This window comes from Tachypleus tridentatus, chromosome 13, assembly GCF_004210375.1.
Source record: "Tachypleus tridentatus isolate NWPU-2018 chromosome 13, ASM421037v1, whole genome shotgun sequence".
NCBI classification, from domain to species: Eukaryota; Metazoa; Arthropoda; class Merostomata; order Xiphosura; family Limulidae; genus Tachypleus; species Tachypleus tridentatus.
The window spans coordinates 41,391,546-41,415,537 of record NC_134837.1 but is presented as its reverse complement, the minus strand read 5'-3'; the positions used below and the strand labels follow the sequence as shown (position 1 = coordinate 41,415,537).

The following is a 23,992-nucleotide window of genomic DNA, read 5'->3' as shown; positions in this document are numbered from 1 at the left end:
TTATTCTACTGACATGATTTATACAAGGTACACCTATGTGTATCTAAACACAAGTTTATGTCACAACTTCGTTCTATAAGTGTGCCTTGTATAGCCAGGTTGTTAGAGCGCTCGACTTGTAAGCTGATGGTCGCGGTTTCGAATTCCTGTCACACCAAAAATGCTTGCTCTTTCAGCCGTGGTGGCGTTATAATGTGAGGGCGAATCCCACTATTCATAGGTAAAAGATTAGCCCAAGAGTTGGAGTTGGCGGTGGGTTGTGATGACTAATGTCCTTCCATCTAATCTTACACTGCTAAATTAGGGATGACTAGCGCAGACAGCCCTCGTGTAGCTTTGGGCGAAATTCAAAAACAAACCAATTTAGAGAATAAATAAAATGGTCGCTATCCAAACTATGTGCGTCATGACCTATTACTAACTCAGCCACTTTCTTTCCTCACCAACCATAGCTATTTTTGGTTCATTTTGCACGTATAACACTTATTTTCAATACGTCAGTCATTTATATACGGTGAGCGTTGTTAGTTTATTGACTAATGACTGTTCGACCAAACATAACACAGCTCTAACACAAAACATTAGCACAACGCATTATGAGAAAACAGTGGTGCCCTTTCACTACGTTTCTGTCCATTAAATTTAATCCTCAAATGAAATTCTAGTTCATGTTAATTATAAAATTTCACTACAATTAAGATGATAGATAGATATGCAGGTATTGGTTGACGTGTAATGTCGACAAGTAAGAAGTAATAGCCAGCTACGTCATACATTCAGATAAATTTAAAATATGAAAATTAATTGAAATGGAATTCAGTTTTTAAATAATTGGTCTTTTACAGAACTATGTAAACTAATTAAATATGATATCACGTGCTATATATAAAATAATTCTAGTGCGAAATTTCTCTTATTTTAATTAAAATAGTAATTCAATACCTTAATTGAAAAACGTTTTATTTTAGGTGTGAATGAAATATATTATATTATCATTAAAATGTGTGTGTTTTTCTTATAGCAAAGCCACATCGGGCTGTTAGTGAAATGTAAATTTGATGACAACAACACTTTATTACTTTTAGAATTCTAATACGGTTAAACGTAGTTAATATTAATTGCATTTTTGGATGTTTATTCTGAATACCAGGTTTAAAGTTTATCCAAATATTTTCAAATGGGGTAGTAACTTTTTATTTGTATTTTTTAAGCCTTACAGCATAGAAAAACCAAAGCTCAAACCTACAATAGCATGTAAAAAATATTGTCGTGTGTTTTACTTTTGCCTATTTGGCGGAAGAAAAGCTGGAAATGTGTATCTTTGTATTGAATTAAAATCATTCAGTTCTGTACTCTGTTATATTTGTAAACCGTATTATTAACAAATGTTTTGGACTGGCTTTGGAAAATCTGTTCGTCTGCCAAAAACGTTCACTTTCCTGTTGTTGAGTAATAGTCTTAAGGGTGTGTGTTTTTCTTATAGCAAAGTCACATCGGACTATCTGCTGAGTTTACCGAGGGGAATAGAATTCCTGATTTTAGCGTTGTAAATCTGTTGACTTACCGCTGTACCAGCGGAGGACAAGTATTAAGTGCTCATACATCTAAATGTTTCAGGATTTGTAATGGGTACAGGGCAAGTATTACCTTATGCAGCTGTGTGGTTAAACAAACAAATAAAATATACAAAACTTAAACTATAATAGGTTTTTTTATATGAGAGTAATCTCTTAGTTTGGGTCATATTTCTTCTTTGACATTTGCTATTTTAAAGGCCTTTCGGTGGATCAGCAATACGCATAAGGGCTTATAATGCTAAAAATCGAGGTTCAATATCCGCTGTGGACACAGTGAAAATGGCTCATTGCTTAGCTTTGCGTTTAAAAACGAACAATCTTACACGAGCGTAATCTAATATTATATAAGATATATGAATGCTTAAATTATTCAGACTTGATTATTAGCACAAAATTATTTCTTTAACATTTACTACTTGACAAAATTTAAGGTTTATTGAGATCAACCAAATTAAGTTCTAATTCGTTATTCATACTTTGAATTTCCAGAACTGTACAGAACACAAGCCTTCGCTATCTTTCTCCTCAAACATTTAACCAGTTGAGGATGCTTAAAGAAGTGTAAGTACCTACCATAATACTGATTAGTTCAAGTTGGAAGTGCATTAGTTTTATTAATAAAACCATGAAATTTGAAAAAATAATTTATTTTGACGTGGTGCTTATGGTATAAACAATGATTGAGTAAACAAGCATTCCATATAGTTCTTATCCTCTTTCTTTATTTGAGTTCTATAACTTCTATTGCTTGTAATCCTGTAGCAACAGTAATACGATTAATATAAGTCTACATTCCTTTTAACAATAACAAGGAGAGACAAGAGAACTAAACCATGTAATAAGTAAACTAGCTGTAATAAACAGTATCGAGAATAAAAATCTGAAAAAAGTTTGCTCTAAAGCGATGCACTTTTGGTCTTCTAAACGTTATTTCTTTTCACATATTTTTATTTACAGAAACCTTCAAAATAATAACATATCCTATCTACCATGGGAGATTTTCTTAGAGCAAGGACTCAGGATTGTTGAAATGTAAGTATTGGTACAAATTTTATGTTTCTATTCTAATGTATATAGTAAGAAAATATGTAAAATCTATGAATAATATTTGAATATCATTGAAGCATAAACATTTATAAATAATTTAAGTTTAATATGGCATATATCTTGTTCAAACGTCGTGATTGTTCATTAAAAATGTTGAGTTTTAATTGTTTTGTTTTTGAATTTCGCGCAAAGCTACTCGAGAGCTATCTGCGCTAGCCGTCCCTAATTTTGCAGTGTAAGACTAGAGGGAAGGCAACTAGTCATCATCACCCACCGCCAACTCTTGGGCTACTCTTTTACCAACGAATAGTGGGATTGACCGTCACATTATAACGCCCCCACGGCTGGAAGGGCGAGCATGTTTGGCGCGACGGGGATGCGAGCCCGGGACCCTCAGATTACTTTAACCCACCTGGCCATGCCAAGCCTGAATTTTTAATTTAAATCTTAAGTAAATGTTCCGAGTAGTTTGTTAAACGCCAGTGTTTTCTCGTAGCAGTATATGGTACTAATGTGTATGTAGACATTTTGAAGTAACTTTTCAAAGTATATTTTAGCTTAGCGTTTGTGTTTTCTTATAGCAAAGCCACATCGAGCTATCTACTGAGCCCACCGAGGGGAATCAAACCCCCTAATTTTAGAATGGTAAATCCGTAGACTTACCGCTGTACTAACGGTGGGCTTTTAGTTTAGTCCTCAGAAACTTGATTTGACGCTAATAATTTCTTAACACAAGTATCGATCGAGATGCAGGCATGATTGTTCAGGTGTAGTTTTAAACTGAGATAGAATATTCGTGGTTTGGGCATCTACTTCGAACAACCGTCGACTGTTTGTTTAGATGTATTGCTCGGTGCGAGTTATTCAGGGAAATTTCTTCAAGCAAGAAAAAAACAAACAAACGAATCAATATGGCTCGATAAGTTTGTTCATCTGATAAAGACGGCGAAGCTTTTAATTAAGTAAAGGAATTTTAATTTTGCTTTAATCAATGAAAGCAGATGCATAAATATTGGACTGTGTTATACACTTTAAACTGATATATGGAATTTTGCAGATATATTCAACGATATTTTTAATATATTGTTTTGATTTTAACTTCGCGCAAAGCAAAATGAGTGCTATCTGCGCTAGCCGTCCGTAATTTAGCTGCTGGTCATCATCATCCACCGCCAATTCTTGGGCTACTCTTTTACCAACGAATAGTGGAATTGACCGTCACATTATACCGTCCCCACAGCTGAAAGGGCGAGCATGTTTGGCGTGGTGGGGATTAGAACCCGCGACCCTCAGATTACGAGTCGAATGCCTTAACCACCTGGTCATGCCGGGCCACCTATTTGATGGGACGGGATTCGAACCCACGATCATCAGGTTGCGAGATAAGCGCCCCTAACCACCTAGCCTTGTCGGGCTTAATATATTATATTTTACGTATATGGCTTCTAGCGTCCTTGGTCTCTTCGCAATCCTGGATTATTATGAAAATACACAAGTATTTTGAACTACTAACTTATTATCATAATTACATAAAACTACGACCCCGGTGGCTCATCGATGATTATAGCGCTAATAATAATGTTTCTCTATCCGCGGTGAGCAGAGCACAGCCAGCCAGTTGTGTAGCTTTTCGCTTAACAGCAACTACGTTATGCCTTAAGTACAGTTATTCAGCATGCATTATACCAAATTGAGACTGTGAGCTTAAATTTGACGTAATAATATTCTTTTATTGTGGAACTTATCAGAATTTGCATCTCACTCTTTAAATTGTCTTCAAGATTATTCATCATAGGATAGTATTTAGTTTTGATAATATAATTTAGTCATTAGAACAATTGGTCAGTTAAACTGCGGAATTTCTAGATTCTATAGGATATATATATATGTGTATGTAAATATAATTTACTGAATTTTTTTTAATAGTCGTCACTGTGACATTTCTGGAAACTCATGGTTGCGTCACAAAACTAGCTTAAAGGACTATTAATAAAAGTCATTACAAACTCGAGCCCCTTGATTTTCTTTGTTATGCATTTCATTGGAGTGATTTTTCATAATTTCTGGACAAGCGACCATTCAAGACTGTTCTTTGTTAAGAAAAAGTAGAAAAAATAAAATAAACTTTTCTGTTTTTCTTAAATCCTGCAAAATGCTAGCCCTACCTACTATCGAAGGCAACTCATTCTATAATCCAACCACTGAGTTAGAAAAATAAACATTTCTAAACTGGAACCTACGTTGTATTTTCCAAGTCTTAAGCTTGTGTTTTCTTCTCCTTTTATCTTCATAATATATTACAAAGAAACCACTGGCTTCTACTATATCTATCTCCCAAGTACTTTTGCAAACTTCAATAGCATCTTACCTTTCTTTCCTAAAGATAAAACGAGTTATCTGAATCATTATCCATAAAACTAATCTGGAATCAAACTAGTAGCATATCTCTTAACCCTTTCCAATAAACCAATATCTCTTCTTAAATAAGGAGACCGAAACTGTAGACAGTAAGCCTGAGTGAGAGCTTACTGAAGATTTTTATAGAGCAAATAGACCTCCGTATTTTAAAGACGGCTGGTATGGGTATTAAAACTTTAATTAAAATAATGTGCAGAACAACGTTTCGACCTTTTTGGGTCATCTTCCTGTTAAATTCAATTGGGTTTCTCGTTATCATGAAATTAAACCTCTCAGTATATCGATGAATAGACATTACAATATTATTAGCTTTACCAGTAACAACAGAGCTGTGATTGTTGACCTCTGTGACTTATCTGCCATTATGGTAAGATAACATTTACCCTACTGAGTGAGTTTCAATCTGTATAAATGTGTGATACATATAATAATAACCGAAATGCATTACCTTACATTTACTATAATTAAAGGTCAAATGATATATATTGGTCTGGATTATAAGTTTATCTAAGTTAATTTGCAATACTTGGACATCGTCAATACGTCTAGATGTACCAAAGAATTTAAAGTCACCCACACATTTTATTAAATTACCCCTTATACCCTATCAGTATCATTAACACAAATAAGGAAAGAATTAAGGTCTCTGAGACCCCACTCGTAACAAGAGTATATTTTGGAATGAGCCCCATTAGTTAGATGCCCGGCAGGGCCAGGTGGTTAAGATACTCGACTCGTAATCCAAAGGTCGCGGCTTCGAATTCCTGTCACACTAAACACTCCTTCAGCTGTAAGGGCGTTATAATGTGCGATCAATCGTTGATAAAAGAGTAGGCTAAGAGTTAGCGGTGAGTGGTGAGGACTAGTTCTCGTCCCTCTAGTCTTATACTGCTAAATTAGGGACGGCTAGCACAGAGATCTCTCTTGTAGCTTTGCGCGAAATTCAAAAACAAACAACAATCTATTAATTAGAACCTTTGTTTTTTTCCTCCCGATTAACTAACCGTTACTCAGTTGTTTAAAATGTTATGTTTTATGTGGCACATTATTAAAGCTTTTCAAGATACTAGGTTCATAAAGTCCAAAAAACAAGTACACTTGTCGGGAAAAATTCGACAGATTAATAAATTCTGGTGAACGTGTTGGTTTTAAAATCTATATTTTGTTTGTGTTGTCATACATATAAAATATTAGTGATAATATCCACTTGTTCTTAATTTTCCAAATAGCGTTCACTAAACCAAAATGGAAATGTGTTTATAATAGAAAGCATCGAGGTAGGGTTAATCTCTCTTCCGTAACATTTAATTATTACAGATCTTAATTCAACCGATACTAATTTAATAGTGCATCACTATTTTGTGAAGCTTAGAGCTCACATAAAATACATTTTAAAGTTAATATTGATGTTGTTTTTTTTTCAGAAATATTAAAGGAAACCCAATCATCTGTAACTGCAGCGCTAAATGGATCCAACACCAGATGTATCAGTCACCTAGCATGTTAGGACCCTTGGGGGATCAAATCACATGTGCGGAAGAAAATAACGTAAAAAACAAGTGGTCTCTAGCCAATATATCTATATATGGTTGCGGTAAGTTTACCTATATTGATTTATTTAGTTAATTAAAATACCTTTATAAAGAAGTGTGTGCTTGTGTTTTCCTATAAGAAAGCCACATAGGGCTATCTGCTGAGTCCACCGAGGGAATCGAGCCCCTAATTTTAGCGTTGTAAGTCCTTAGACTTACCGCTGTTCTAACGGGGAGCATGTGAAGAAGAATTTCCTCATGCTATAAATGGTTATCTTACCTTTTGAATCATGTTTCTAAAAATCCATCTTCAAATATTAATAAGAGAAGAAACTTCAAAATATCGTTATGTTAGAGAAGTCAGGTCTGTAAAAAACTTGAAATAACTGAAGAACACAAATTATGCAGAGGATATTACAAGAAGCAGAATTAAAAAAAAAAGATAAATGTACGTTTCACAAACATTTATTTTCATTACGATCATAGTTTAGCTACTAAAAATATCATCATGTTTTCCTTAATTCTGTAATTATGAAATTTCATCACGCATTGATGGTTTCAAATATTAATTAAATATAAGATGCGTTTAGAGTGCCGGGGGCTTAACTAATTATTGCAATATTCTTAGTCGTTCGAATTTTTACAGTAAAACTAGTGTTGAGAGGCAAAGAAAAGTAACATTAAGATGATATTTACCTAACATATTAAAACTGGACTTGCAATTAACATTAGTGTGTGTTTTCTTATAGCAAAGCACATCGGGCTATCTGCTGGGCCCACCCAGGGAAATCGAACCCCTGATTTTAGCGTTGTAAATCAGTAGACATTCCGTTGTACTAGCGGGGGTTGATTAACATCAGAGTGATTTGTATTAACGTTTACTTCATTACAGAGGGAATCGCATTCTTTATGTTCTGTTTGCTTATTAGCGCAACGGGTTATCCAGTCCAAGCTAGAAATTATCACAAAATCACAGTATATGATTAAATAAATATGAAATTATGAAATTCTTACTATCAGATATACAATTGTGCAAGACTTGTTGCTAGTAAAAGTGATAAAGGTTAAATTGTCAGATTGAGTGAGTTTAAAAGAAAGCTTGATAGATGGACGAATGATAAGGGTTGACTTTAATTTTTTTAATAGTTTTAGTTTGGCTTATAAAATGGGACAGCAAAATGGGTCAACAAGTCCCAAAACGTTATATTATACCTCAACACAAACTTTTTAAACAGCTAAATGGTTACAAACGAAAACACGACAGTGACAATGTTTTCCACTCTTCTGCTCAGCTGCACTTAAATCAGTTTGTGCTTACAATTACAAAATTGTGGTTTTTGTGTTCATTTTCCCGTAATTATGAATCATACAGCGTTTTATTCATTTTGTTCATATTTTATTTGACTAAGTTTTTGATACAATTGAAAGCATTTATGAAACCTAGTGAAAACTTCAAAGCATTTTCAGTAAATAATACATCTTACACGTCATGCTGAAGTTTAAATTTTAAATGTTCCAATATTCGATTAAATTAACGGTAATTATATATTAATTATATATTAAACAGCAAATGTCTGTTTTTTCAAATATTTTGTATTGTTGTTTTTGTCTTATGAAGACGAAATACGAATGGAAAAATATCAGCAAGTTACATTTATCAAATGTTATTTTGCTTAAGAAAGGATACCCGCATTGAAGTCATGATTTGAACATTTTTAGCATGCTATCCGTCTCAGAGAGACAAATAATAACAAATCTACTCGGTGGATTCTCTGACCACCGTGGGGTTCAAAACACCCTCTAGTTTCCCGCTGAGCCATCGATGGGGGATTTTTTTGTTAGGCGAATTTTGCACAAAGCTACTGAAGGGCTATGTGCCTTATTCATCTCCTATGTAGAGTGGTAAACTATATGGAAAACAGCTGGTCAACATAACTCTCCGCTAACTCTTGGACTACTCGTTTACGAAAGAAAAATAAGATTAACCGTCATATTATAACGTCTCCACCTTAGAAAAAGCGAGCATATTTGATTACGAAGTTTAAACCCATGACCCAGCCCTCCAGGCCGGGGGTAGGGAAGAATAGTAAGTTCACTTGAATTCTTTATTAAAGTACGAACAAAAGTTAAACAAGTGATTGTTCTCTAACACTTACACGTTGGGTAAAATAATGGATGACTAACAAAACACTTTTTACGTTTAGATTTTACGTTTGTTTAAAGCTTATGTCAGACATAAATGGTTGTTCAGATTTTTTCTTCATCACAATTAACACCATCCACTCACACATCCATTAAATCGTTAATTATAAAACAACCAGAACAGGTTTTCACATAGCCTGTACGTAGTGACTAATATTAACAAATTACCAACTAGCAAAACACAATAACATAATGTTTGATGTCTTTTATTTTAAACAACTTTACGCCATTTATTAAAATATTTTCACAGATATACCAAATAAGGTGATGAAAGTATGCGGGTAGGTTTATGTAGTTGCTTTACGAGAGCAGACAGAGTTACTGTGAAATTTATTTTGAAACCGTCCAATGAGATTACACTTAAACGGTTCAAACAGTTATGGCTATATAAGACGAGTTTTTGATCCAATGAAAAATAAGAGTTATATGTTTTGTTTTGGAAAAAAACAACAACAATAAAGCATAAACTGTAATTAATGTTTTTCAGACCTCCCTCAAATTGAAGTGTACCCTAAAGAAGTAGATGTTTACGAAAACGAGACAGTATCCTTTGTCTGTGAAGCCACAGGTCATCCATCACCAACGGTCTACTGGAATACTAGCAAACTGTACTCAAATTATTCTATTGAGGTTTGGCAAAGTAAAGCAGCCGACCAGGGAGAATTTAATGACACATTAACCAAGGAAAATGTTACAGTCATTCTAAATCTTCATGAAGCCGACCCAGAGGACAACGGGCGGGTTTTGTGTACAGCAGAGAATATTGTTGGAAGAAAAACCAGTTTTATTCATCTGAGGATAAGATGTGGGTTAATTAGTAGCTTCCATCCTGCTTTATTTATACTGAAACGTCAATAGCCGAGTAAAGTCAATGTGGTTAGAGATAATGTACGGGAATACAAATAATAAACCAACAAAACTTTCATATTAAAAAGATTGAATACAAATTGTCTAATAAAATAAAACTAATAAATGAAGAGACCAAGCTCAAGGTACCATTGTTTACATAAATAACAGAATGAATTAGATTAGGAGACTTGGCTGCTCAAAGTTAATACCTTCTTTGTCTCTATATCAACATGCCACTTTGACCCTAATCCTTTTTGTTGTTTACAAAAGATAAATTGAACTTAACGTTTTCCTTGTACAAAATGTAACATTAAACTTGACATACTCGTTATAACAGTTTGAAGAGTTTTACTGAAATATAATTTTCGTTGTCTTAAGAATTTTCCGTGAAGCTTATATGCTTCATGTTTAAACAACAGTACCTTGATGCTTACCTTCTCATGTTTAAACACCGGCATCTTAAATGCAAATCTTCATGTTTCAACACTGTTATGTTAAATGTAAATATTCTTCGTGTCTTATAACTAAACACTGATATCTTCAGTCCAATCATTCCTATGTCTAAATAATACTTCCTTAAGTCTAATATACTTGGTGTTTAAACGCTGGTACCATTAATCTAATCTTTCTCATGTCTAAACAATAGTTCCTTAGATTCGTGTTTAAACACTAGTACCCTGAATCCAACCGTATCTAAACAATAGTTCCTTAAGTATAACATTGTCCTGGATTAAACATTAATTTCTCTAGTGTGTTTCTTTCCTAGAATGCTCTCTTTCTGTACATGAAACTTAGAGATGCCAAGTAAATATCCTCTAGCTCATCATATCCCCAGATAATTTGATTGAGAAGCAAACAATATCAACGTAATTGATTTTCAAATGGGAATCACACTTTGGCTGAAACATATACATTTTGTTTTCTCCTACCAACTAACATCGTTTACTGTTTTTAGCACCGCCTAGGATCAAGGTTTTAAGGACAGGTCGTGGATTCTACTGGAGAATTGATTTTGAAGTCACTGGTTCACCTCAGCCTACTCGATCCTGGTTGTTCAGTAACGAACCATTGGATTTTTCTAATAATCTCAAAGAAACACTTACTTATTTAGACCACTACAGGATAGCAGGTGAATCAGCAAACGTTTATTATTTGTGTTTGTTATTTGAGTGAGAAGATTTATATGAATACATTTTAAAAGGTTGACTTGGGTATACATATATAAGGATATTATACGCTTAATATTGTATCTAAATTTGAGATGTCACAGTGCACATAAATTTGTATACCTGTAGTTAACACGTCTTTTCATTAACCTCTAGAATGTCATTGCAAATTCATGAAACGTTCGATAATGCGTGTTTCTTGACATTCATATTTTAAATTATTCTATCCTTTTACTTCTAATTGTGTCCTAACTACAGACTAGAATTGTTTTTTTTTTAATATTCATATTTCATAAACTAACCCTTGACACACGTGATGAACAGTTCAATCAGGTATAGGTCATTTCCTTTCCAACAGTTAGAGCTCACAGCCAGAAAGATTTTCTGAAACAGTTGACATAATGACCACCAAAGCTAGTGATGATTAACTCATATTATATTTATCTAAGATTCAGGAATAACCATTTACTCCGTGTAAATAAACTCTATCCCTTATCCTCCTCTAAAAACACTGTTTCAGGTTAGGTACCACTTCTCGGAGAACAATTTGTACTATACATATAGTAAGGAAATTGAATTTTTTTCGATCGATTCACTGCATTTTTAGTGCATTCTCAATCTATTTTATACACATATATGATATATGGAACTTTATATATATATATGTGTGTGTGTAAAGGCCAAAACAATTTCGTATTAGTAAATTCTAAAACAAAGGCTTATCCCCCTTATTAAAATAAAAAAAATCACAAATCGTTGTCAACCCTGACTCGCGTCTTACTCTTTAAATATAATGTGCAATAAGAAGTTTACTTGTGCTAAGAATGTGAATTGAATTCCATAGAACGTCCTTTTTTTTAACGCATGGTGGTCTCATGAAGCTTGTACATGGCAGAACTTAATGAGCATGCTATTTTCATTAAAGAACAGTTCTCGAAAATTTATGTGTTTCAACATCTAGTCACGAGGCAAACGTTTCGGTTCTTATCTCAGGTCATGAAAGTAGCTGTTAAATAAAAATAAGAATTTTTATGTCGCAATTATTTTGTTACTTTTGGAATTAAACGGCTTCATATTCAACTTAAAACATTAGACAAACTATATCATAAAGATTCTGTGCGAACGTCAATGCCGACTAAGTTGTTGAAATGAGATTCAAACCTGAGTTACTTTACTAAATTGTTTTTATTCGTGGCTGGTATTAATACACGAGGGAAACTCTAACGAAATATTATTTTAGGTCAATATATACGTATTACTGAGTTTTATTTAGATTCATAGGGAGTACATGTTCAAAACTGTCACACTTTGTGTATCATGTATGTACATAATACTTGAGTTTTGGATTAAATTCAGTAATAAATTAACATTTTAAACAACTAATTTATATGAAATAAGTACTAAAGACATGCGTTCTCAAGTAAACTTTGGCGAAAGATCAAATTAAAAATAGCAGTAAAAATGTTCTCCAATGTTTATTATTCATTATTTGCATACAATTTGACATACTAAAAGTCTATTGTTAACAGGTAAAATCTAATTTTGTCATATAAGAGGATATTGTTAAAACAGCTTAAGAAACTCGGTTGATAGAAAACAAGCACTCAGTGAGAGGTTTCCACGTTTGAAATATTTTTTCCCTATATAGAAATCTACCAACTAAAGACAAAGAAGACCAACATTCTGTTCCTTTTAGAAGTCAGCATTCTGAACTTTCTTTAGCATTTGTTAAATAGTATTGAGTCTGGTTCCATTATTATTTGTGTTATATTGTCAATAGTATAGTCACGTTTCAGTCACTAGTAGCTGCTTGACTGTAATACAAAGTATGAAGAAAATCGTCTTTGTTTTAATAATGGCATATGCACTGTGTACGATGAAATAATCCGACTTGATAAGTAAAGATACTGATTGTGTAAACGTGAAAAGTTAAACTGTGTAAGTTTAAATATTCTGATTGTGTAAACGTGAAAACGTAAACTGTGTAAGCGTAAAGATAATGATTGTCTAAACGTGAAAACAGAAACTGTGTAAGTTTTAATATTCTGATTGTGTAAACGTGAAAACGTAAACTGTGTAAGCGTAAAGATAATGATTGTGTAGGTGTGAAAACATAAATTCTGTAAGTTTAAAAATACCGATCATTTATACTGCGTGACTTGACCACACATCTAGTAGCTCTATAATCAAAATAAACTATGAATCCTACAGAAACAGCTCTATTGTAGCATACCTATAGAACAGTAGTTCTATAGTTTTAAGTAGTGTTGTTGTTGCAAAACCTTGATATCGGATTGTTCGTCTTTTAAGTTTTGAAAGTTTTTTATGGGTTTTTTTGCAGGATCGCTTTTTTCTTTACTGTTACACATGGCAGGGAAATGGTTATATATTCTGTCAATTTATAAATTATACATATAATACGCAGCATCAAGGCACGTGTATGGGCCTTCCGTGCTTGAAGAGACTCACACGTGGGGGAGCCATGCAAACTGGAAACGCGTGTGTTTGTCACTTCCGCCTGTCGCTGGCCAAACTAATAACATTGCGTGTAAACGTTCTGCCCTTCATCAGTTCCATGACAGATTCTCCACGATTAAATAAAGATAAAATGACAAACTTCACAATGCTTTTTTATCCACTTTCGTAAAAAGCTGTCATTTTTGATCTTATCTATACATGACAGGTAACGCGAAAAATTTACTGATTATCCACAGATGACAGGATGCCCCCCAGTGGCACAGCGGTATGTCTGCGAATTCAAACCGCTAAAAACCGGGTTTCGATACCTGTGGTAGGCAGAGCACAGATTGTGTAGCTTGGTGCTTAATTCAAAACAAATGAAACCAGGTGACAGGAAAACTCGAAAATTGCTGATTATCTACAGGTAACAGGTAAGCTAGTAAAATATTCTGATTACCAATAGATGACAGGAAAACTAGTAAAATATTCTGATTACCTGTAGATGACAGGAAAACTAGTAAAATATTCTGATTACCTGTAGATGACAGGAAAACTAGTAAAATATTCTGATTACCTGTAGATGACAGGAAAACTAGTAAAATATTTTGATTACCTGTAGATGACAGGAAAACTAGTAAAATATTCTGATTACCTGTAGATGACAGGAAAACTAGTAAAATATTCTGATTACCTATAGATGACAGGAAAACTAGTAAAATATTCTGATTACCTAAAGATGACAAAAAACTAAAAAAAAACCTATCGACTGTTTAACAGACTTTTAGAAACATTATAAATGGAATGAAAATTTATTATCTACCGTAAACATGAGGAAGAAATCTCGCTATTCCCTCTTTCTGCTGCTACTGGATATCAGCAAAAATACCTCTCCCCTACTGGTCGCCCGTAGTATTAGAAGCAGACTAAAAGGTGTAATAATTTTGATCTACTACGAGTAATATTTGGAGGATCGGATGTCCCTCTATTCTAGGCGGATTTACAGGAAATCCCATTTTTCTCCTTAAAAACAACAGATATATAGTTTTTTTTTTCCATCTTGAATCTTTAAATACATTTGAGAGAGCTTTATATTAGAGTTATGAATCAATATTTATATAACATTTAAGCGAATCGCCGATAATGATATTGATATGGTTATTTAACCATCATTGCTTTGAGAGCAAACATTCTTGGAGTTTTTCATTTATGATCTTTTCTGCTACGTTGAAACACTTCAGATGGAAATAACATCCTTATGATATATATGCTAGCAAACAGGAAACTAGAATTGCTCATGAACGTGATATAACTGTAAATATCTGGGACGTACTTGAATGAAACATTCGAGTTGCGATAGTAATTACAGATGTTTTAAGTGTAGCAGAAACTAGTAGTCGTGGTTAAACTAACCCAAACAAACTACTGACAACTGAAAAACTGCCACTGTATTAGTAATTTTTGTTTTCCTCTAAGTTCCAAGTTAAAACTGTATATTCCAACTATGTTACCTATTTTTTATATTTTTTATTCATAACTGATTAATGACATAGCCATATATGTAAGGGTTATTTGTAGAACTTCTATGCTGTAGGATACACATTTAATGAATCATATTGATAACTGCAGGACTTCATTTAAAAGTATGTTTCATCCATACGTGTTACGGATTTCATCAGTTCTCTTTCATCGGATATGATTACACAAGAATATTCAACTGCATTTTAATTTGATGTGTTTATTATGAAAACAAAAATAACTCTTTTACTTCCTGGACACCCTAAAATCAAAATCCGGAGTTTGATTTCGTGTGGTAGGTACTGTAGATAGTCCAATGTGGTTTTGCTCTAAGATAACCAACCAAATAACCAGCCCGGACACGGTAGGTGGTTAGCGCGCTTGACTTCCAGTCTGAGAGTCGCGGGTTCGAACCTCTTTCCAATCAAACATATTCACCTTTTCAACCGTATGGACGTTATTATGTGACAGTCAATCACACAATTAGTTAATAAAAGAGTAGCCCAAGAGTTAGTTATTATGTGACAGTCAATCACACAATTAGTTAATAAAAGAGTAGCCCAAGAGTTAGTTTGATGGTGGTTGATATCAAATAGCTGTCTTCCCTCTACTCTTACACTGTTAAATTAGGGACGGCTAGCGCAGGTAACCCTCGTCTGGCTTTGCGTGAAATTTAAACCAAAAATCAACCCTCGGGATTTAAAGGACGTAGCTCTTTGTTGTGAATTCTCGAACACCTGTAACCCTATAAATCGTAAATAAATGTTACTCAAATATAATTTGAAAACCAAAAACTATAAATATAATTTATATATATATATATTAATGCACGTGTATGCTTTTATAACTTGCATCGTATGTTGCCCATTAAATTTAAGTCACCATTTTAAACTTTACGTCACTAGTGGAATACAATTTTTTTAAATTCACCGTAAAATTAATAACTTATGAACAATGATATAAATAAAAAAAATGTCCAGTTTCTAGGTTACAAATATGTTTCAAAGAAGCTGGCTTCTTTTAAACATCAAACTGGATAAATGTAACTGAAATAAAAGGATAGTAAATAGCTATTCAAAGGAAACTTTCGTAGAAAATGGAACGGAATATAGAATTATATGACAGTTACGTGAATCTCTGAGTTACAATTGTGAGGTCTTTTAGTTTTACGTTGACCGAAATAAAGAAAAAAATGTTCCACATTTTAACTCATAAACGCATAAAGTAATGAAAAAATAGAGGTATTTTATTTTCAGGTAAACGTGTATAACTGATGTTTCGTAAATCAAAATTTCGCTCATCTATCAACAGAAGAGTAGCCACCCGCTAGTGTAGCAGTAAGTCTATAGATTTACAACGCTAAAGTCAGGGGTTTGATTTCTCTTGGTGTACTCAGCAGATAGCCCGAGGTGGTTTTGCTAAATAAAAACACAAACACATAAGAGTTAGGTTTACATGGATATTCTGTTTTAGTACCATTGTTAAAAAAATAGAATAGAAGACTGATTTACATTGAAGGGAAGTCTAATATCTTGTTTATTTGCTTGAAATTGAGCCCAAAGCTACATAATGGGCTATATGTGCTCTGCTCATCACGGTTAACGAAATCCAGCTTCATGCAGAATAAGTCTAAAGACATGCCGCTTTGCGACTGGGAACATCTAATATCTAATCAATAGATTGTTTCAAATATTTAATGATGTGATATCACCAGTATTGTTGCTATCACTGGAATACAAAGAAAGAACAAACTAGTTTTTCACATAAAAAGGCGTGTTTTTTAATTAGAACTTATACCTAGTTTTTATTTATACACAATTATTAAAGCTTATTAACTTACAGAACAAACTGACATGATTTATAATGACGAGAAACCCATATGAAGTAAAAAATGTATTCTAATGACTGCTGGTGTGGATATTAAAACTTTACTTAAAAAGCCAAAACGTTGTTCTGTACTTTATTTTATGTCATCTTCATGGTGATTAATAAGGATAATCTTTGTTTAATTACAAAACAGTGAAGGGTCATGGAACCTAATAAGATTAATGGATTAAGAGAATAACTGATTAAAAGAGGTTGATGGTTTAAGAGATTTATTGTTTAATTTAGGTTGATAACTCAAAGTCGTCGATGGTCAACAGGCTTGCCTCGATACTGAGGTTCATAAAGCATATACTTTATGATAACCAAGGAGTTAGCCTCGTGATTGAGGTTGATAACACCTTAGTGTTTATTACGAGCGTCTTTGTCTCGCCATGAGATTAATAATACTTGAATGCTGATGACTTAATAGTTAACTTTGTCCCTGAGGTTGATAACACATAAGTGTTGATGACGAATGAGTTAGCTCGTCGCTGTGGTTGACAACACATGAATATTTATTACGAAGTTGTTTGCTTCGTTGTTGATGAAATAACGTAATACCGTTTAATTAGTCTGAAAAATAAAGCTTAAGTTAAATTGTTTGTGATGAATAAATTGTCGAAATGGACACAGTTCATGGGTATAATTGATTTTACACAATGTATTCGACACAGAGTAAAACATTGTGAACTTCACATTTCGACAGTTCAACGAAAGAACCCCGTTAACTATTAACCTGTTAATTTTATCTACTGCTCAGCTAAAGTCTCTAGCATAAATCATAGGTAACAAATAATAAAGCTATGTCTTTTTGTTAGGTAGATTTCAAACAAGTTTTTGTTATTTTAAATTATTGAAAACGTGTACCTGTGTATTAATAAAGATTTTTATATTTAAGAAAATTGCATTCGTATAATGGAATATGAGTTAACAAATTATGTTCACCTCAGGCTACTTGGAGTTTCTTCGGGCCACACAAGCACACGAAGGTCTTTACACCTTAGAGGTGACGAATATCTTGGGTCAAAGCAGCCAAGCAGTCGACGTGCGTTTCCATAAAGGTAATACACATTTCACAAATAAAAATTTATTATAGTTCTAAAAATATATCACATCGCAGACGTTCCTAATTTTTTTTCCCGAAAATTGCCATTTAAATTTCTTTAGATTCACCTATATTGAACATTTATTTACATCGTTTTGTTTAGTGTTTTTAGCACGAGCAGTAGCTTACACAATCATCAGCTCCATTCTCCCCTTGTAGGTTCAGTCAGAGCCATACCTTAGCTTAGGACATCCGACCTGTAGAAGAACAACCAGTTAATGTTACTTGTATGGTAATTTCTAACGTTTCCACAGCTGACAATTTTCAGAGGCGTATCGCAGTTCAGACTTTGAGCTTTTCGTATTGAAGCCTGGCATGTTAACTACTAGGTACAAGCGAGCTATAAAATCTGCTAAAAAGAAAAAGAAGAAACGTGCTGGTGAATAGTTGTTAACGTGTAAGATTTCTATAACTTATGAACGAGGCTATTAACAACATAACTAATATCATAATATTGCGTGCTAGATGATTGTTTAGGATTCTCTACCATACAGATAATGCCATAAAAGTTGGCCGGTCATGACCAGGTGGTTAAGGCACTCGACTCATAATCCAAGGGTCGCGAGTTCGAATCTCTCTCACACCAAACATGCTCGCTATTTCAGCCGTGGGAGCGTTATAATGTGACGGTAAATTCCATTATTCGTTGTTAAAAGAGTAGCCCAAGAGTTGGCAGTGGGTGGTGATGACTACGTGCCATCCCTCTAGTCTTACACTGCTAAATTAGGGACGGCTAGCGCAGATAGCCCTCGCGTAGTTTTATGCAAATTTCAAAACAAACAAACAAAAATCATAAAAGTTAAGGTTGGGTAGCTGTGAGAACCTTTATTATACAGATACAGTCAAAAGATAAGGTTGAGTCACTTACCATTCAGATACTGTCATAAAAACTAAGGTTGGGTCACTTTGAGAGTCTCTACAATACAGACACTGTAATAAGAGTTAGGGTTGTGTCACTGTTTGCAACTCTTCCCATACAGATGCTGTCATAAAAGTTAAAGTGGAAACTTGGGTAATTCATCAGATTTTTTCTTAGCATTCAGCAGTCACCAATCCCCCCCGCACACAAGAGGAAAAAAAATCAATACTGTTAAAGCTTAATTAATGTCGGTACAATTATTGTTAGACAATAATTTATTTATTTTTATTCTTACATTCTGAAATAAAGCTGTTTATATATATTCGTAAAATAACAGCATTTGTATCTACAGCTCGAGATGTGACTTCTTAATGGTCAACGGCACGGTCTTTGATCGAGCTTTTTTTTTAATCTTACGTCTTCTTATCGATTTAATTTGTAACTTATACTACAATTTACTTCATTGTATAATACAATATCTAAATTTCAAACTAAAAATATTCCTTTTTTTATAATTCTTTGCGAATTTTCTATTTAAACAAACGCATCCTCTAATTAACTTTTATTGCCAATGTATAAGATTCTGCTGGTTGTCTAGGATAGCGTTATAGCACATTGTTGTTTGGTTTTTGTTCTGAGGATATAAAAGAACCATTCACATCAGTATTAACAATTAGCTAATTTAAATTTTAGTGGTAGACAGTGTGTCTTCGAAGAGGTCAAGTAAAATGTTCAACCTTCAAGGATGAATCAAAGTAATTAAGTTGCAAACTGTTCCCACTTCGTAATACTTTGTCCAGACTTCTGTCGCTTTTTTTACACATTGAGATGATACCAACTTCATTATACTTGTTGATATTTTTGTTTAATATGAGCTTATTCACCACGGATAAACAGAAAATAATTATAAAAATGCTCCGTTTTGACATAATGCTCTATGATAAAATAACAAGGACTCGAAACTACTGATTTGTTTTTCATTGGATGAGGTATGTCTCAGCAGTGGTCCTTTAAGATACAACTTTGATTACATTTACTGCTGCGTTTTATTTCCAACTTGGCTGTATTGAGAAGTTATGTCTGTAAAGACTAGTTGTGGTTAACTTGATTTTGATGTTGTCGTTTTAAAGATAAAGTTAATTAAAACTAAACATAATATTTTTTTTTACCTTTTGTTTTTGAGATTCTGTTTTGATAAACCTAATCAATAAACATTACATGTTCTTACGCTTACAGATTTTGAGTTAATCAATCACCCAACATTTCCACCACCAATCTTAACATCGACTGTAAGAGCTCATTTGGATTCCAAAGCAGGAGCCATCTACTCATATTTGGTAAATATGCTTAAAACAATTTACGTAAAGCAAGTTGAGAAGGGCAAGTTTAGCTTAAAAATGTTACGAAAAGTGTAATAATTTTTGATAGTTCAGTAACACAAAACATGTAATTATCTGGCCATTATTGGAAAGCTAAAATCAGTTGTTTTAGCAATATAAGTGTTGTTTACATATAAGTTCAGTGACTTCGTTTTAACCCTTTGATTATAACAAGTTGTTAGAGTAAACGATTTCTAATGAATTTAAACTAATAACTTTCTTTACGTTTATCAGTTTCAGTTCGGTAATCAGACTGATGTACTCCTAATTTTGCACAATGGATAGATAACGATAATTAAGTTGATGTCCTCCTAACTTCACACAGTGGATAGATAAGGATAATCAAACTGATGCACTCATAACTTTACACAGTGGATAGATAAGGATAATCAAACTGATGCACTCATAACTTCACACAGTGGATAGATAAGGATAATCAAACTGATGCACTCATAACTTCACACAGTGGATAGATAAGGATAATCAAACTGATGCACTCATAACTTCACACAGTGGATAGATAAAGATAATCAAACTGATGCACTCATAATTTCAAACAGTGGATAGATAAGGATAATCAAACTGATGCACTCATAACTTCACACAGTGGATAGATAACGGTAATCAAACTAATGCACTCATAACTTCACACAGTGGATAGAAAGTATGCCTGAGTTACTAAAATAAGTCCTTTGATACGGTTTAATAATTCATTATCAACCATTTCTGATAAGTGTGTCGATGACTTGAAATATCTAAGTAATACTTCATGGTTCTCGTTACTAACACTTGAGAACTGTTGACTTCAACTTGTTAGATAACTATTTTATACAGATTAATCAACCTCTCTGTTGCTTTTAAATCTTTCTCAATAAACATTCTTAAGATATTCTCCATGTCACCCGTCATCGCATAAGCTTAAGTGTAATCACGTTGTGTCGGGATAACAAACTGCAAATGTCGGGTAATTTCCTCGTGGTCTCATCTAGCACCTGTTCTGTTTCCTAAGAATGCCTTACATATCGGTCGACTCATCGTTGGCATTAGTACGAGACGCTTATCATCTTGGTTACATTGTAATAAAGCTCATTCTTGCTAATTAACAAATTATGCTTGATTGACATGTACAATTATACAATTTTGACTTATTTTATTACATTACTCTCCTATTAAGTAATGTAACATTCTTAAAAGAATCTCCTAAACATTTCGCGACCGAAATTTCGCGAGCAAACCCTTGTCCTTTTCTGGTATTTAATTTACTCCATTTTACTGATTTAATGTGTTTATGTACATGTGCATCAAACAAAATTATTCTGGGCCTCCTAGTTGAAGAATTTCGTGTTATGTTCGGTACGCGGAATGTTACGTGTGGGTTTTTGTTAACTTGATCGAGGCTCGGCATGGCCTAGCGCGTAAGGCGTGGGACTCGTAATCCGAGGGTCGCGGGTTCGCGGCCGCGTCGCGCTAAACATGCTCGCCCTCCCAGCCGTGGGGGTGTATAATGTGACGGTCAATCCCACTACTCGTTGGTAAAGAGTAGCCCAAGAGTTGGCGGTGGGTGGTGATGACTAGCTGCCTTCCCTCTAGTCTTACACTGTTAAATTAGGGACGGCTAGCACAGATAGCCCTCTAGTAGCTTTGTGCGAAATTCCCAAACAAACAAAATAACTTGATCGTGATTGTAGAACTTTGTCTCAGCTGCATCGTTCGCTCAACTTTGAACTTAGATTAGCGCCTATACTTTTATACTTTTTCCCTAATCTGGTTCGTATCTAATACCATAACTTGTTTTATTAGTGAAAGTGTTAATACCCATACCAGCCGTCCTGAGATACAAGTGTTAGTCTAACAGTGGTACGTTTATGAACATACTATGCTAATTTACGGGGGGTTCGATTCCCCGCGGTGAACTGAGTGCAATTAAGCTGTTGTGTAGCTTTGCGCCAAGAAAACAACAGCAATTTTCTAGTATCTTTTTATATGTATCTTACTTACTTCTCTATCTTCCACTAATCCAGATCACTACATGAGTACTCTCACTAAACATTTTTTTGTATTCAAATTTCACAATAAATGTTAATTGTATCAGCATAAACTATTCCTTGGGTAGTTTCTCAAAATTTCTTCTCTCTTACACTTCACTTTATCTCCTAGTTAGATTTCATTAATTTTGACCTTTTTGTTGCTTCTTTCTACTCATGTTTCCCCGTTTAGCATCATTAATGGTTTATAATCCTCAGTTAAAACACAATTAATTTGCCGTTGCTCTAATATTTCTTAATTGATAGCATAGCATTTCCACCATGCAGTAGAAATAAGAGTTTTACCCAAATATATTCTCTTATGGCGCTTCAATCAGTTAAAAATAAAGAAACTAGTTTGTCCTATGTTTTCTAATTAGACAGAAATACTGAGATAGGAAATCTAACACGTTTCTATTGTAACTTTCGTATTCATTTAGAACTTGATTTACGAAAATTTTTAGCTAATGCCTTTGTAATTTTTGTTCAACATGATGCTTCCCTGGAAATCCAGTTCAATAGCCTGGAGCAGTTAATATATATTCGTTTCATAAGAATGACGTCGTTAGTGGTCCTAAAATATGTGTGACTATTATTTAAAATTAAATATATTTAAACTAGGTGTTTCCGGTAAGGGGTGTGTCCTTAATTTAGAACGTTAGATAGATAATTCACAGAAGTTCATAATACCTTTTCTTGTGATAGGTCAAAATAACTTTCTCGTTATTACACTATATGCTTTGACAATCGATAAATAAACAGCGAATGGAGTATTAAGTATACTTACCACTTTCTTTTTAATTTTTGCAATACTGCTATGGTACTGCAATGTGCCGAGCACTTGTTAGATTTCCTGTATTACTACTTTACCTCATAGTACTTCTGCATCTTAAAATACACTCATCTTTACGTACTACTCTTTCTATTAGTGTTTTACTTTTTCATTTATTTGTTAACAACATTATCTACATCTGAAACTACCTCATAGCTATTTTGACGAATTTCTTAATTGTGTTAATCATTAATTTTGTGAAAGGTAGGCGACAAATGATATAGATTTAGATTAGTTTGTTTGCAACTCGTTCTGTATAGTACTTCATAATCATAATCCTGTAACAGCAATGACCACCTTATTCATCTTTCAGGTGTATATTTTAGTGTTATTAACCACCACAAGAGTGCGTACCATGTAATTATAGTAAAAATAAACATTGAAAATATAGAGGTAACAGAAAAATTCAACTTAATGCCAAGTACTACTGCTAAATATTATTGTTCGGTGTTGAATAACTATTTGGAGTACCCGATTAATGAAAAGTTTCTTCCATTATATGTGAAGATACCACTCCCCCCTTAAAAACTGCAAAACATAAAATGTGAAACCGCTAATTTGCATGTACCATCCCATGGACCCATAGAACCTCCGTAACAAATTTTGTAAGGATACATCTATAGGGGAGCGAAGTAGTAGTAAAAAATGTAAAATGCAAAGCTAATTTTAGTGAATATTCATCCTCACTCTGCAATGTTATTACATGGACACATAATAATTAACAGAGAGTACTATTATATTTATATAACTTCAACTCAGCTTTACTACAATTTCTGCTTTGATATGCTCTGGGTGTTCTTTACTATCTTTAACGTTACAGTTCTACTCTTATGTCTAATTAGAAGTCTGTACTCAGAATAAACTTTTCTACTAAAATCTCACGACTGTTACCACTACTTTCGAAATTTTTCATTAATCCTTTTTTTTTACTGAAAAGCTACATCTTTCTTTCTCATTCTGTGGAATAAACTTCATATAAAATTATACAGATTTGACATTGTCCTAACTTCTTTTGAGGCGTTGGGTCTGGATAATTTTTAGATATGTTTATAAAGTCCTACTTCTTTTCAAGTCATTGGGTTTGATAATTTGTACACATGGTTGTAATGTTCTAACATTTTTTGAAGTCATTGGATTTGGACAAGTTTTAGTTATGTTTAT

The 23,992-nt window shown here is 33.6% G+C and overlaps 1 protein-coding gene across 1 annotated transcript in view; it reads left to right on the top strand.

Moving 5' to 3' along the window:
- Positions 1-23,992, top strand: part of LOC143238980 (NT-3 growth factor receptor-like) — a 72,100-nt gene that overhangs the window by 22,897 nt on the left and 25,211 nt on the right. The window contains exons 3-9 of the mRNA XM_076479669.1: positions 2,067-2,138; positions 2,535-2,609; positions 6,467-6,636; positions 9,264-9,581; positions 10,581-10,754; positions 17,583-17,693; positions 19,833-19,933. Of these exons, the coding sequence (XP_076335784.1) occupies positions 2,067-2,138; positions 2,535-2,609; positions 6,467-6,636; positions 9,264-9,581; positions 10,581-10,754; positions 17,583-17,693; positions 19,833-19,933 (1,021 nt within the window). The remainder of the gene's footprint in view (positions 1-2,066; positions 2,139-2,534; positions 2,610-6,466; positions 6,637-9,263; positions 9,582-10,580; positions 10,755-17,582; positions 17,694-19,832; positions 19,934-23,992) is intronic.